The sequence below is a fragment of the Manacus candei genome, unplaced genomic scaffold (genome assembly GCF_025592945.1).
Source record: "Manacus candei isolate 608988 ecotype Guabito, Panama unplaced genomic scaffold, ASM2559294v1 h1tg000051l, whole genome shotgun sequence".
Classification (NCBI taxonomy): Eukaryota; Metazoa; Chordata; class Aves; order Passeriformes; family Pipridae; genus Manacus; species Manacus candei.
The window spans coordinates 3,725,993-3,741,815 of NW_026138099.1; the positions used below are offsets into that span (position 1 = coordinate 3,725,993).

The window sequence follows — 15,823 nt, forward strand, 5'->3', positions numbered from 1 at the left end:
CCAAAATTTATTTTTACATAATAAATACATTATGTTTTTTTACATAATAAATTACATAATAATTTACATAAAAATAGAAGGTTATACTGTTCAGCTGAGAAAAACAGTGGACTGTAGCTTGGTTTTTGTCCTGTAGTTCTTTAGCATATGTGCCTTGGGAGCGTTCCAAGGATGCACTTGTCTGTGCATCCTGGGGGAAAAAAGGAATCTTGTTTATAAGAGAAAAGTTTATTTCTGACCTCCAGTAGTAGTCAGCTGACTTGCCAGCTGCATGAATGTAAATACCTTGAAGTTCCAAGAAATTTCTTACATTATTACAACCTTGTGCAAGGCCTTGCATGAGTATTGCTACCCCATCCTTGTGGATTCTGCAAGGTATGATGGGGCCAAAAAAATGGCATGGTTTCTATTGTGAATCATGCTTCTTCATTCTGCTCTTTTTTAGCTTTCAGTTTTTCTGCTACTGCATTCTGATTATAAATGCTCTTCTCTGTTTTAATTGTCTGTTATTATCTAGTCCAAGTCCTTGGGAGAAGAGGGAACACAACCTTCTGTTTGTTGTGTTTATTTTTCTGCTGAAAACCGCTGTTTTCCTATCTTTAAAAATGGTGTTATTTAAGGTGGGGCTGCTGGGCTGTTCAGCTGCAGACGTTTGCTACAAACGTTATAATCTGAAGCTACTCCTGGGTTTTCTCTCTATCAGTAAATTTCAAGAAGTTGCTCTAGTCTACAGTGTGACAAAATATTTCAGTAACTCAGATTAAAGAATTTAGTTAATGGAACAGACACTTCACAGATGTGTATGTTCAATGCAGCTTTTAAGGCAGAGGATTAAAATAGCTTTGAGATAAAAGAAATAAAAATTATGCAAACTGAGGCCAGTTCTTTCAGGGTGGTTTTTTTGGTCAGTTAGCTTGGGTTATTCTTGTGTTTCTTTTGGTTTTGTTTTGGGGTTTGTGTTTGGGGTTTTTTGTTTGTTTGGGTTTGTGGTTTTTTGTTGTGGGTTTTGGTTTTTGGTGTGGTTTTGTTTTTTTTTTTGTTGTGGCTTTGGATTTTTTTTTCAGGGACAAACAGAGTTAGAGAGAGACTGTTTGTTACATTTCATGCTTAAGGATCCTAAGCAAAGTAGCAAGGGAGCCCTGTAAAAAAAGCCAGATTATAGTTTTTCTTAGATATTCATCACAGTCTTGTCACTGGTATCTGGAGTATGCAAAACCCACGTTTTTCATTTCCTTCCTATTATTTTGTTGTGAGAAGCTGCTGAGACATGTGCACCTTTTGCGTTGTGATGTCATCAATCACACAGTAGTCCCTGAATCTTCTCTGTGACAAAACATATTTCAGTAGCATCCTTATGCCTAATACTAGTATGGTAGCAAGAATCAGGCAGACATGTCTGTCAAAGCACATTAAGTGTGTAGAAAAAAATCAGACCAGAAAACAAAGCATATGTATATGTGCACTTGTGAAAAAACTGCTACTGGATTGCCACAATCTCTACATTTAGTCTGAAGGCTGCCACACACATAAAATTAGATTTTTTTTTTCTTGTTATTACATATGTTGTGGCTCTTCTGTTTAGCATATTACAAGCACTACATCACCTGTTCAAAACTGGGTATCATAAGTGAGAGCCACTTTGCCAGGAACAAGGGGAATTTTCCTGGTTAAAGAAAGCCAACTACCTACTGTTAGAGCTTTCAAACACATGCAAGCAGCATTGCTTCATCATTTTTGCCATTGACTTATGTCCTGCATCTAATGTCTCCACATAGGGTACTTTTTCTTGCAGATGATGAAACTTCACCACTGGAGGTTTTACTACATTGAGACCTGTGTTCTCAGTGGCAGACTTTGTGCATCTGCAAGGATACTGAAATAACGCTCTTTAATGGCTTTGCCCGGAACACTGGCTACTATCAGAGGTCTCAAATTCTTTTCCTCAGAGATAGAACAACCAGAGTAGTTGGATTCATGGTTACGCCTGAAACTTTAGCATAAATGTTTTGAAATGGAGGAAAAATTAATTGAAAGCCATGGAGTAATTTGAATCCAGTTTTGGAAAATGGAGATCAGATTCAGCTTGGGTCAGTAAATCATTCTGATGGCCGTTGAGCTGGAAGAACCACACAAACACACACACGATTGTCATGAAGTCCATCTTCATGACACAGACAAACATGATGTCTAGCTTCGTGAAACACACACACACAATGAGTGGAAGTCCATCTTCATGAAGTGTGACCTGCGGAAGGTGGACAAATATTTGATAGAGGAAAGAACAGTGTGAACTGAAGGAAGATTGAAGGGGTACTGTGGCTGTAGTGACCCATGGTTACAAGTTCTGGAGAAACAGTAAGGTCAGTTTATTTAGTGGAATTTTCTGGAAACTCTGTTTTTATAATGTCCCTGTTTGTGATTTATTATGTGGCAGCTGCAGAGATCATGCTGAGACGGGGTAGTGGCCTCCAGAAGCTTTAGCAGAAACAGCTATAAGAAGTGTTGTTTCAATGGAACTGTAAGCACAGCAGGCACTCAAAGACAAGACAACTCTACTGCAGAAGCAGTGGACTAGGAAATAACCACACATACATCTTGAATATAATTGCAACTTCCTAATGTTCTAAGACATCTCTTTTTAAATGTTGCTTGAAGAAGTCATATTGTTTTTAACATGCATTCTCCTCAGATGGTTTGGCTTAAGAGTTTACAAAATTTATGACAGGTTAGTATCTTTTCAGAAGTCCGGAAAAGATAAACTTTGTTTGCATGGAAGTGATAGCATAGGTGGATTCCTGGTACTCATGGTAACTAGTATATAAATATATATATTTAGTAGAAAATTGACATCTGGAATAACCCATGTAGCTTGAATAATTTTGATCAAGTTTTAATCAAGTGAGACCCTGTGGATTTCTTTTTATCTATCTATCTATCTATCTATCTATTTTTTTTTTTAATTTTATTTATTTCACTGAGAATGCTGCCTGAAGGCAGGCAGCTATTCTATACCAGTCCAATTCACTGTCCCACCAAGGAGCAGACTGGGATGGTGAGGAAGATGAGAGCAGGCTTCTCCACATACAGTAGTAGAGAGAAATGAACTAATGGCAACTACTTTGTGGGAAGCATGGTTGCAAAGCAGTGTTTATTAGTGGTGGCTTCTGTACAGATGTTTGTTTCTCCCCGTCTCTCATACCATACTATGATAGCTAGGTGTTTCTGCCATTTCATTAGCCAGATTTTAAAACCTGTTTGAATGACAGTAGCAAAGAGGGTGAAAGAAAGGAGTCATCATCTTGCCTTCTGCAGTGATAGTGAGGTAGAGTTGCTGAGGGAGAGTTAATTTATTTTCTTCGCTTTGTAGCACTTGCTATAAACCAAATGTCTTCTGAAAAAATCTTTGCCCCAGAAAGTTCATGGATTTAGCTGCAATAAAATGAATTATGAAAAGGGAAAACACATAAACAAGGACCAAGTTTACATTCATGCAGTCCTAAAGGGAATCTCTAGGATGTCTACTTTTGAAGAAGCCAAGAATGTTAGTTACATTTCATGAGTATGTTGTGGGAAATGCATAAAGACTTAGCAAAGAACAATTGAGAGCTGAAAGAATAGAAAAATAACTTTGTGAATGAGAGTAGAGGGGAACTTCTATTAAATTAAATGAAGCCTTAGTCCTGCTCATCTCCTCTCTGCTCATGGTTTGTTAAATGATTTGTTTTATGTCATTAATAGTCCCATACAAATATGGAGAAAGTATAAGGAAACCTGTCTAAAAAAATAAATGTGTTTTCCATATCTGAAGTCTTTGTGTACTATGTACTTGGTGATTGTATTGACACATTATTGGTTAGTTAGGTTTGCTGGCCATTTACAACTTTCACACTCCAGTGGAAATAATTATTGAGCAATGTATAATATATATACTATATAATATACTATATAATATAATATACATTCTGAAACGATAGTATCTATATTTTTGCCATCCCTAGATTTTTTTTCATTTACTTTAAGGGACAGACTTTTTCAATCCTTTCAGTAGCCTTGTCCCTAACTGGCACAGTTGTTAAATAGCTTCAGATAGTGGATTTTTTTTGTTAGCAGAATGTAAACTGCCTTTACATACAGTATGTGTGTCTGATTAACACATTTCTTTTATGAAAATAAAAAATTTAAGTTTTACAGGACTACGCTGAAAGCAATTATTTGTAGGAAAAGCAGTGCTGAAATCCTACTTAGTACATTTGTGGGATCATGTGCAAACTTAATACATGATATGAAAGGATTTATATTCTCATTTAGTTTGCTATTCCAAGAAAGGATTTCAGCTTAGAGTGATGTAGAGCAAGATGGAAGACCCATCTGCAGATAACAGTAATTCAGGAGAACAGTGCATCTTGTGCTAGAATATATGTCAGTGATGCAAATATTCCATATACCTGTCTGTGTTCTATATTATATTCTATATACTATTATACTATATATATTCTATATTATATACTGTTTCATCCTGTAACCTGTTGTTATGCTTTATGTGTCTGCATATAATGTTTCATTCCTACAGGCTTTTTTAGCAAAGCTGTATGACAAATATAGAGAAAATATATAGTTACTTTTGACAAAAATAGACAAAGATGTGTTTCATCATAACAAGGACAGTTTAAGCTTTTTTATGCAAGGATAAAACTGTGCAGAGCCTTTCTTTTTTCAATCCTCCATAAACTGTGGGACTTGTGGAGCACTTTGTCCCCAGTACATCTCTTCCTGAAATGCAGCTCTTTTACCTTTGCTGATCTGTTCCCATTTAAGATGGAAGAGAAATGTCCTTACCTACTTTGAAATATTAGCATTCTGGGACAGTAGTACAGGGAATGGGCAATTTCTCAGTTTGCATGGCTGCAAGAATTGCAGTTTACAGGATATTTAATTATATAACAGTGATTGACAAACAATTGGTTTGCAATTGGCTTCAGCATGCTGTAACTGCCATCAATTTGTTTTAAAGCAGTTGTTAAAGTATCCTAAATGATTTCATAACATTGCTTTTCTGTTAAACTGACTGCTGTGATTGCTGTAGAAATGGTGGGTGATTATTAATGGCACTCTTGAATAGGAGTGGAAATTAACAAGACAGTAACCTTGGAGGTAGAGTCTGTGTCATACTAGTAGAAGGCCTTACATTCTGCCTTCCAGAGACTATAGGTCTGTAGGTTTTCTTTTAAATTTGAAAAAAAAAAATCCTACAGATATTTTTTATGAGCTCGAAAGATGGTCTAGAGTTTTCCTTTTGAAATCATGTTGCCAGCTTACCTGTCTTGGGGTTTTTTTGAAGTTCAGTGGGTTTTGTTAGGGTTTATTTGGAATGGCATGTCCTCTATTGTACTTTACTATATGCCGTTCTTTCAGACATAGTCGCTTGCTATGGCAGTGAACAAGATGGGCATCCAGTTATGAAGCAGAAACTATGTGTATTGGTTTGATCAAAGTTACAAAATTACGGATTTTGTTATGCATTAATCATTCATGAATAGAAGCCTTTCAAGGAAAGAAAAATGTGACTCCTCTTATGATACAAAGCCAAATGGTTTTAGTAGTCAAAGTAACACTTTAAGAATGGGGTGTTGTTTGTTCCCACCAAGTTGCCTTTTCTAAGCTGTTATGCAAGTAAAAGTTCTACTTGGTGTGCAGTCTTAATTATTTAGGATATACACATCTCTGTCTTTTCTTTTCTAAAAATAAGCAGTCACTCTAATATTTGCTGTTCCAGAAACTGTAACAAGAGTAGCTTTGTGTACTTGAACCATTTCTTATGTAATTCCCATTCCTGAAATTGTTTTGTTCAAGTGCTGAAGTGGTTCTGATCATGAAACTTCTAGTGTTCTTTGTTTCCACTGTTAATGTCTTGCTTGTTTGGAGGGTAGGAGCTAAAATCTAAAACCAGACACCAAATATGTTGTCTTCAGACTGGTGAAAATACATGATGTAAGGGAAGATACTCCCTTCCTCATAGCCGCCTTTCCCTTCCCAATGATTTTCTTTATTCACTCCTTCGGTCTTTTCTTAATAATTCCTTTCTTGACCAGTTTCTGATTTTGACTCAGTTCTGCCTTTTTTTTTTTTAATTTGTCCATCAGGGTTCTCTATTCAGCATGAGAAAGTTTCAGAGATGGTCTCAGTTTACACATATATAGTATCACAACTTGGTGCTGACCTTTTGAACCTTTCTCTGTCCTGCAAACCCTGGCTGTTGAATTTAGTCATTCCACTTTATGCAGGTAGATTTTTATTGAGGGATTTCTCTTTCCTCATCACTTTCATTTTTCTCTGCATTCCACCCAGTCAATGCACCTCTTGCATTGACTGTTAGGCAGAATGTAATAAATATATCTAGAATCAGCGTTTAAGCCATAAGCTTTCTTTGTAATGCCTTGGCATGCATGTACAATCACCTGGAATTTGTGACTGTGTCTTTCCAGGACATAATGCATGCTACTTCTAACTCCTGAAGGAATTTGAATGTCCAATTAGATTGAAAATGTCTTAAGAGGAACACAAAGAATGGCTATAGGCTGTTTTGTAAAGACAGGCAGGAAAGTAGAGGAGGAGGAGTTGAGCTCTGTGTTAAAGAGAATCATGAACATATAAAAGTTAAATGCAGTGACTATGGAAGCCCTATCAAATGCCTCTGGGTCAAGATCAGAAGGTACATCTCCAACTGGTATCTTAGATTAGGCATCTGCTACTGACCTCCAACCCAAGATGGTAAGGGCAGAGAAGCACCTAAACGGGGTCAAGCAAGTTTTAGATTACAGATCCTGGGTCTTATGGGTGATTTCAGCTACCCAGACATTTGTTGGTGGAACAATACAGCACATTACCTCAGCCATCAAGTTCCTGGGATGCAAAGAGGACTGATTCCTCACAAAAACAGTAGATGTGCCAACCAGGAATGAGGAGCTGTTGAACTTGCTACTCACAAAACAAAGAAACCTGCCTTGTAGTATCTCAGTTAGTGATGTCTTTGGCTGCAGTGACCCCTATATTGTGAAGTTTGGGGTCTGCCTGTGCACACTGAAGGTTAGTACAATACAAAGTTTTTAGATTTTGGAAGAGCAAACTTCAGCTTGCTCAGAGCTCAAGGGAGGTAAGCTTCCATTGAGCTAGGGAGTGCTGGGACTTTTTCAAGACCGCTCCCCTGGAAGCAGAAAACCCGTTCATTCTCTATAAAGGGAAGGGAAGTAGGTGGAGAAAGAGACCCCCTTGGCTTAAGTGTGACCTTCTGAGTCTGTTCAAAACCAAAAGAGAAGCATACCAGAGATGAAAAGGGGACAAATACTTGTTGAGAACAAGGGAGTTGCCAGGGAATGCAGAGATGCAGTTAGAAAAGCAAAGACTCAGCTCAAATTGAAATTGGCAAGAGATGTCAGGAACCACAAGAAAGGGTTCTTTGGGTACATAAACAACAAATAACATAAACAACAATAAAAAACAGAAGGAAAATATTGACCTGCTGTTAAATAGACGAGTTGAATTAGTCGCCAACAATGCTGAAAAGGCAGAGGTTCTCAACACTTCCTTCATCTCTGTTATCACCAGCACTGTTGGGCCTGGGAACAAAAATCCAGGTTGATGCAAACTCAGATCCAGTGTCAATGAGGGAAAAGTTGGTGTGTGAGCTATTACAGAGCTGGGTCTGTTCAGCCTCGAGGGCTGAGGGGAATACTTCCTACCATGTTCCAGTATTTACAGGGTGGCTACAAAGAAGATGGAGACTATTCTTACAAGGAGTAACATAGAAAATGTGAGAGATAATGGGTTAAAGTTATTCCTGGGGACATTCCAGTTGAACACAAGAGGAAATATTTCACAGTGAGAACAGTCAGCCAATAGAATTATCTCTCCAGAAGTGATGAATTGCCCAGCATGAGCATTTTTGAGATTTGGCTTGACAGGGTGCTGGGCCATCTTGTCTAGACTGCTTTTGCCAAGAAAGGTTGAACCAGATGATTCTTGAGGTCCCTTCCAACCTGGTATTCCATGATTCTATGCTGAGTTAGAACCCAATGTGGAAATTAATGAGGCAATTTGAAAAGTTTCAGTTTGTACAACCAGAAAATTGATTTTTGTAGATTTTACTACAGTATAGTGATTCTTTTAAATCTTTTAATTGAAAATCAGTCATCTCACTGAGCTCTAGGAGGTAAAGATGACATGATGTTGTTATTATGAAAATGTTTAAAGAGTTTAACATATCATATTACTGATAAAGAACAGAAATCTGTTTTTATCAAACTCATGCTTGAATTCTTGTTTTCTGCACAGACTGCATCCTCAGCTATTAAAGGTGCTATCCAGCTGGGAATAGGATACACGGTAGGAAACCTTACATCAAAACCAGACAGAGATGTTCTTATGCAAGACTTCTATGTAGTGGAAAGTGTCTTCCTACCAAGGTAAGAGCAAGCCTTTTCAATTTATTTTCAATAGAATTTCATAATTAAATTCTTAACTGGATATTTGAATGAGGATTGTTTTCCAGTTCTAACAAAATTATGTTAGAGAAAGTTTAATGTATAGAACTTCTGTTTTTCATGTTGTCATTAAAAATGAAGGTAGGAAGAAAATTGAAAAGGTCACACTTCAACTGAAGGTTTGAGACTTATCACTTATGGAGAGGGAGAGTAATTGTGACATTTTCAATTAAAGGAGCTGTTAATTACAATATGAAGTGATATGTGAATCCAATATTCACATTTGTCTAGTTTCAGTTTAGTTTCTAAAAATTGAGACTAGTACTTGACATTTTGTTGAGGGGGTTTCAAAATTTATGAAAATCAAGTCCTGTATTTTAAGTATAATATAATAGTTTATACTACACTATAAAATTCTCTTCAGGACTTTAGTCTGTGACAACGCTTAGCTCTTACAAGCTGATTACAGGTTGCGCACCTTTACTGCTTTGCCATCTCAGCTGTTTCACTGTCAAGGTGATGGTATGGAAATTGTAGCAGTAGAATCATGCCAATGAGAGAAATCAAAGTCATACTGAGTTTTGGAATTCAGAAGCTGAAGTACAGTGCCACGTAACTTTGCAAATTACATATGCTGGGAAATGACAAAGAAGATTTTGGAAAAATGTATTTAATGTATTTCAAAACCAAGATGACTTGCTCTGTTCAGTGTGGTCTGGTTTCTTAGAAGTGCTGAGTACCTTCCTTTCAGTAAGGACATGCTACATATGCAATCTTCTCTGAATTTGGCAAAAATTTTTATGAGTTTTTAAAGTCTTGTTCAGGTGCGGTTTGAATGCTACTTCATAAGCTGTTTCTAATAATTTATGATCCTTAATAATTACTGGTGTCACTAAAGAAAGTTAAATTAACAACATACAGAATAATTGCAGGCACTTTAAATTTTGATCTTTCCCCAAATTTGATTTCATTTGACTCCTGTTTTTCTTTGAACTGAGATATCCTTCAAGAAAAGAAAATTTATTTTTTATGTGAAATTAAGCTTCTACATTACATACTTTAGTTCCTAGTAGTTGAGTAGTTAACATCTTGTTCTGCTGTTAACAATAAGGTTTGTGGACAGTTTTGTAGCCTTTCTCTTGTAGATTAGGTAAATATAGAGAAGTTAACCATATACATGTATTTTCATACACTGTAAGCACAAGATTTTGTTTAAAATAATCCAAATTACTGGTGAGAAATTTGCATATCATGTAACAAGGTTTTTATTGGTGAGAAAATGTCTGCCTGTGACACTGATGGAGGCTTTTGTAGTTTGCTGTGATTATTACCTTTGTTCATGGAAATTAAATGAAACCTATATACGAAAACTGTTTTATTACATAGCACAGTTTGAGAAAAAAATCTATTCTCTATCTTTTTAAACACAGTTATAAAGGAACAAGTAAAATAAAATGGTTTGTATGCCATAGCACTGCAGATGTCTTCTTTCCTATGAGACTTACATGTTTGTACATACAGAAATGAGATTTCCCTGTTTTGTGTTGGTTTTAAGGCAGAACTGGGAGACATACCTTCTGGCTTAAAATGAAAACCATGACAGAGGGAGTAAGATGATTGCACTAATGTAAAATAGATTAGAAAAGCTTCAGGAATATCCTTCTGGAGAGTTTCCTATAAATAAATAAATCGTATGAGGAAAACTAGACAAACTAAAGTAATGGTGAGAGCAGCATAGTTTTGGCTTTTTAGTTTGGGTTGAATTTTTTTTTTTTTTTGCATAGCTATGTGCTAAGCAGTAGTATATAACATAGTGAGTCATCTTGACTGTGACAAAGAGCCTCTCTATAAAGAGCACTTGTTGACAACAGTCTCTGTGAAATATATGACTATCCATAGCAATCTCTTCAAATCATGACATTTGATTTCTTGTGCTGATGCACAGAAATGTCAAATTTCAAATTGTTGTTATGTCTCATTGTAACATGCTCTTTTATTTATCTAAAATACTTCCAACCAAAAGTAGTATTACTGTGCATAAATTGTAATAATTTAGGTGTGGCAATGGATTTGCCATATGCAGGATGGAAAAAGTCCTGTCAGAGATGGACTGGTGAGGAAAACAGCTCTACCCTTATGGAAACAGAAGTTTTTACTGTAGTTTAAACATGTTTCAACATGTTTGTGTATTTTCTGCAGTGTCACTGTCTCCCTCTTCCAGACACCCCCTGTGAAGCTATTGTCTCCCACACAAGGTGTCCTGGGAAGGTGTCCTGAGGTGTCTCTCATTGGTCCTTTGCTAACCCCTTCCTATTGGCTGTTGACCCTTTACCTGATGTTTTTTTCTGTGTGACCCTGAACTTGTGATTGGCCCCCTTTGACCCTCCTGAAAGCCTTATAAACCCCAACCCCACAATAAACTTCCTCTTTCGTCCGACCCTCCCAGGTGGTCTGTGTGTGCTCCTTGCGGGGTCGCCGGGCCACGTGCTGGGGTGGGGGGAAGGACATTCACCTCACAGGTAATGGGGCCAGCATCCTAAGGCCTGGAGGTCTCCCCAAATCCCACTAATCTGCCGGATTTAGGATTGCACATAATAATACAGGATTCTTTCTTGCTGGTTGAGAGTATTGGGATGTTGAGTGTTTCATAATGGCATTACATGGATTTGTCATGAGTCATATCCATACCTAGCTTCATTAGCCTAGGTAAAAAGCTAAGATTGCATGTTCTTTACAATTAGGGCTGCACTCCCAAAGTGCATCTCAGGTGCTCTTAATTTTTTCCTAGCACAGGACCTACATGTGATGGCCGTATTGTTAAAAGCCATTACTTTTAATGACTTTTGGTTTTGTCCTCTTTGGATTGGTATGGGTTGAAAGTAATTAGTTGAAATTAGTTACGCTAGCAGGCCAAAGGGGTTAACCTTTACCTGGAAGCATGCCCGAGCAAGCTGAGGCTGGGTAAACTTTTCACAGAGGTTTGCAGCTTAAGGAGAACCTAACAGTGCAGCACGTGTGGTGCTGAAAACAGGTGGTTACCAAGCAAGGAACAATATTTTTCCACTTGCTTTGGGTACAAATAATTCATCTGCAACTCCAAGCAGGCTATTAGCTGAACTTCCCCTTTATTGTGGGAAATTCACAGTAACTCCTCCTCCATCCTCCTCCCGTGTTTTCCCTGCCTCTTTTGTGTCTGGCACTGAGGTGAGAAAACAGCTGTTTTACAGAGTCATAGGTACACCTGCTTCTTTGACAGCAACAGGAGCACTGTTATGGTGGCAGTGATAAAACAGACCTAAGCTAGTAAAAATGCAATGAAACAGCAGCCTGTGCACCAGCAAGCAAAACAGTGTTATCTCTACCCTTTTATTGTTAGGGGAAAATAGTCAGCAATGTTTATGAATGTTATCAGTTGCAGAAGATAGTGTCTGCATACCTCTCAGACCCCCAAATAACCCTCAGCACCACCCATACCTCTGCTTCAGTAGCCAGAGCAAAACACTTCCACTGGTGTTCAGAATTCATGAAGGAGGGAGAAAAATGTGAGGGAAAAAAGTAGTCGAGTCAGATTTGAATGTAACTGTTCTGCATATTGTGGAAGCTACTGATGTAAATCAGAAGTAACTCCATGGATTGAAAGTTGTTCCTGGTCCACAGTTGCTGTGTAACTGTGCTATATTGGTCAGAGTTTAGCCCAGATTCATTAAGGTCAATGGAGGTGACTTTGAGTGAAGTAGAGATGTCTCTGTACAGTGAGTGGGTTTGAATTGCAAAGGTGCTTGCTTGCATTTGCATACTGTAGTGGTGCGTAGAGTGGAAAAGCCCTTACCGCTTTGTGCTTTACATTGTGGCATTCCTTTCACCTCCTTCTCTTCGAGCTCCCAGGAATTTATGTAACATATTGCTTTTGCAAACTGAGGTATTACTGGTATTACTGCTATAATGGAGTTCATTGATAACCACTGTCCAGATAGGATTGAAATGGTACTATGCAAATGTGCTCCTAGGACCGAGAAACAAAACCCTGCACTCACCTGGTTGATTCTGAAGATAGCATCTGAAGTCTCTGTCCTGCTCCCTGAATAAGACAAAACCGTAGGAGAAACCACTCCAAGTAACCTGTTTTCTGGCTTTTCAACTCTGCTTCGGAAATCCAGCAATGGAGGTGCTTACATGGTGTTGGGACTGCTGCAGCAGTGACTGGAGTATTCAGTGGGAAGGTTGTGCATTCTCTATGGGCTGTCTATGCTCTGTCCTGTGACTCAGCTGTGTGGAACACATTTGTGCCTCTGACTTCTTGGCTCGAGCCTGTTCCTGGTGGCACATTTTGCCTCCAACTCAGTTATTTCTGCAATGTGGCTTCAGCAATATATTTCAGCTGTTTGACTCAGCTGTGGCACTGGCTCCTGATAACATGGCCATAGTTAGAAAGGCCCATTGTTCATCTAAAAGCCTAGCTCAGGCCATGGGACTGTGCAGCTGCCTGTAAGGTGGCAGTGTAGACAGCTTGTTAAGCTCTTCCAGCAGAATCACAGAATATGCTGAATTGCAAGGGACCCACAAGGATCATCGAGTCCAACTCCTGGCCCTGCACAGGACCACTCCTGAGAGTCACACCATGTGCCTGAGAGTATCATCCAAACACTTCTTGAACTCTGGCAGGCTTGGTGCTGTGACCACTTTCCTGGGGAGCATGTTCCAGTGCCCAACCATCCTCTGGATGAAGAACCTTTTTGTAATGTCCAGTGTAAACCTCTCCTGACACAACTGCAGGCCATTACCTCAGGTCCTGTCACTGGTCACCACACAGAAGAGATCAGTGCCTGCCCCTCCTCTTCCCCTCATGAGGAAGATGTGACTGCAATGAGGTCTCCCCTCAGTCTCCTCTTCTCCAGGCTGAACACACCAAGTGACCTCAGCTGCTCCTCATACAGCTTCCTCTCAAAGCCCTTCACCATCTTCATCGCCCTCCTTTGGGCACTCTCTAATACCTTAATATCTTTCCTATACTGTGGTGCCCCAAACTGCACACAATATTCCAGGTGATGCCACCCCAGTGCAGAGCAGAGCCGAACAATCCCCTCCCTCGACTGGCTGACGATGCTTTGCCTGATGCCCCCTGGGACACAGTTGGCCCTCCTGGCTGCCAGGGCACTGCTGACTCATATTCAACTTGCCATCAACCAGGACCTCCAGGTCTCTTTCTATGGCACTGTTTTCCAGCATCTCGTTCCCCAGTCTGTATGAGCATCCAGGCTTGCCCCATCCAAGGTGCAGAATTCAGCACTTTCCCTTGTTGAACTTCATATGGGTGGCGATTGCCCACTCCTCTAATTTGTCAAGGTCTCTCTTCAGGGCCTCCCTGCCTTCAAGGGAGTCAACAGCTCCTCCCAGTTTCCTTTTGTCTGCAAACTTGCTTAGTATCCCTTCCAGTCCTGCATCCAAGCCATTTATGAAGATTGTTGAAGAGCACAGGGCCTAAGATGGAGCCCTGTGGAACCTCACTAGTGACAGGTCACCAGTCTGATGTCACCCCATTCACTGTTACCCTCTGTGCTCGACCCATGAGCCAATTGCTCACCCACTACATGATGTGTTCATCCAGCTGCGTGCTAGACAGTTTGTCCAGCAGGATCCTGTCAGAGACGGTATTGAAAGCTTTACTGAAATCCAAACAGATTCCATCAACTGGCTTCCCTTGATCAGCTAGGTGAGTTACCTTGTCATAAAAGGAAATCAGGTTGGATAGGCACCATATTCCTGTCATGAGGCCGTATACTGACTGTGACCAATGGCTGTGTTGTCTTTGAAGTGTTTTTCAATACTTCCCAGAATAATCTTCTCCCTAACTTTACCAGGCACTGAAGTGAGCCTGAAAGGCCCCTAGCTTCTCTGGTCCTCCTTCTTGCCCTTCTTGGAAATCGTTCACCAGCTTCCAGTCAGCTGGTCCGTTTTCTGTGGTGATGCTTGACAAACCAAACAGAAGCTGCTCCTTTATGTCAGCTAATTTTGGCTAGTTAGTTGTGTGCGACTTCAGAAATGCAGAGCATTTGGAGCAAGGCAATATGTTTCAGTCTGCATTTTTTCTTTCCTTAGATGGACACTGCTTCTTTTCTTAGATGGAGATGTTTATAAGCACATCTGTGAGTTTGACCTTTTTGCAGTAAGTTGTTAATCAGTCTTGTGTGGTTTCCCTTGCTAATATGCTATCTTTTCAGGGTCTAGACCCTGCATATTTAGAACAGTTGCTATGGTTTCTAATTGAACAAGTAAGTGTGCTAGATGCTGTTGACCTGTATGCTCCCTACAGCTACAGTCTTTATACTGGTTCATTTACAAATTCCTTTCTTGTCATGCTAATCACAGAGTGATGCTCTTTAGTGTCGAAAGCTTAATATTGTATTATGATAGCATTTGAATGACAGCCCAAATAAATAGTCAAAAATACTAGGAAAGTAAAACCTTTGACATATTTGACCACTAGTCTGGTTTTGACCCTACATCTAAAACCAAAGTATATGGCTTTCTAGTATGTTTTTGAACACTGACTGAGAAAAATAAGGAAAACTCACACTTATCCTTGGAAATATCTTTGTACCAAACCTGTATTGTAGGTTAACTGATGGGCTAAGTAGTGTCTTTATAGTATAGAATGCTCTGCATGCTCACTATGATTAGTATTCAAATGTTCACACTAACCAGTAGTTGTTGTGTAACTTACACCATGATATATGTTTCCAGTTGGGCAAAGACAGATAGGAAATTGGCCTGAATATTTTGATAAAATGCTGCTGCTCTTCTTTGGTAATTTGGTTTCAGAGATGCACAGAATGACCCAAGTTCTGACATGGTTTGTGAGTCAAGTGATAGCACAGAGAAGAGGATGTAATTTCTGTTTGCAAAACAAATATTAGAAATGGGGTTACCATGGCAACAAAAGCAGAAACATTCTTGTTATGGGCAAGTCTAATACAATTGGACTCAGCTACTTGAGTTACTGTGAAATTATTGATAAACCTCTCATAACCCTGATAGTTGTGTGGTTATGTAGACATACTTAAACTACCTTTAAAGTACTCTAAAATCCTACATTTTACAGGCATTTCCAGTTGGTTGTGAAAGAGTCATATCTTCAACATTATAAGTAAATGCTTCTGTATTCAACTTTTATGTGATTGGCTTGACTTGTTTTGTAGGTATCTACTATTCACAGCTCTGTTTCAAAGCTGCCTTGCAGGGAACTGCTTAGGATAGCATATGGTAACTGTAAGTATAGGAAAACATACAGTGAGAAACAAGGACTGTATCACTGGACTTTATCCCACAGTATGAAGAAAACCCACACA

At 39.1% G+C, this 15,823-nt stretch overlaps 1 protein-coding gene across 6 annotated transcripts in view; it reads left to right on the forward strand.

Annotated features, from left to right (window-relative positions):
• PIP5K1B (phosphatidylinositol-4-phosphate 5-kinase type 1 beta) overlaps positions 1 to 15,823 on the forward strand; it is a 113,208-nt gene that overhangs the window by 39,912 nt on the left and 57,473 nt on the right. For all 6 annotated transcript variants that reach the window (XM_051801456.1, XM_051801457.1, XM_051801459.1 and 3 more), the window contains one exon: positions 8,329 to 8,459. In XM_051801456.1, coding sequence (XP_051657416.1) covers positions 8,329 to 8,459 — 131 coding nt within the window. The remainder of the gene's footprint in view (positions 1 to 8,328; positions 8,460 to 15,823) is intronic.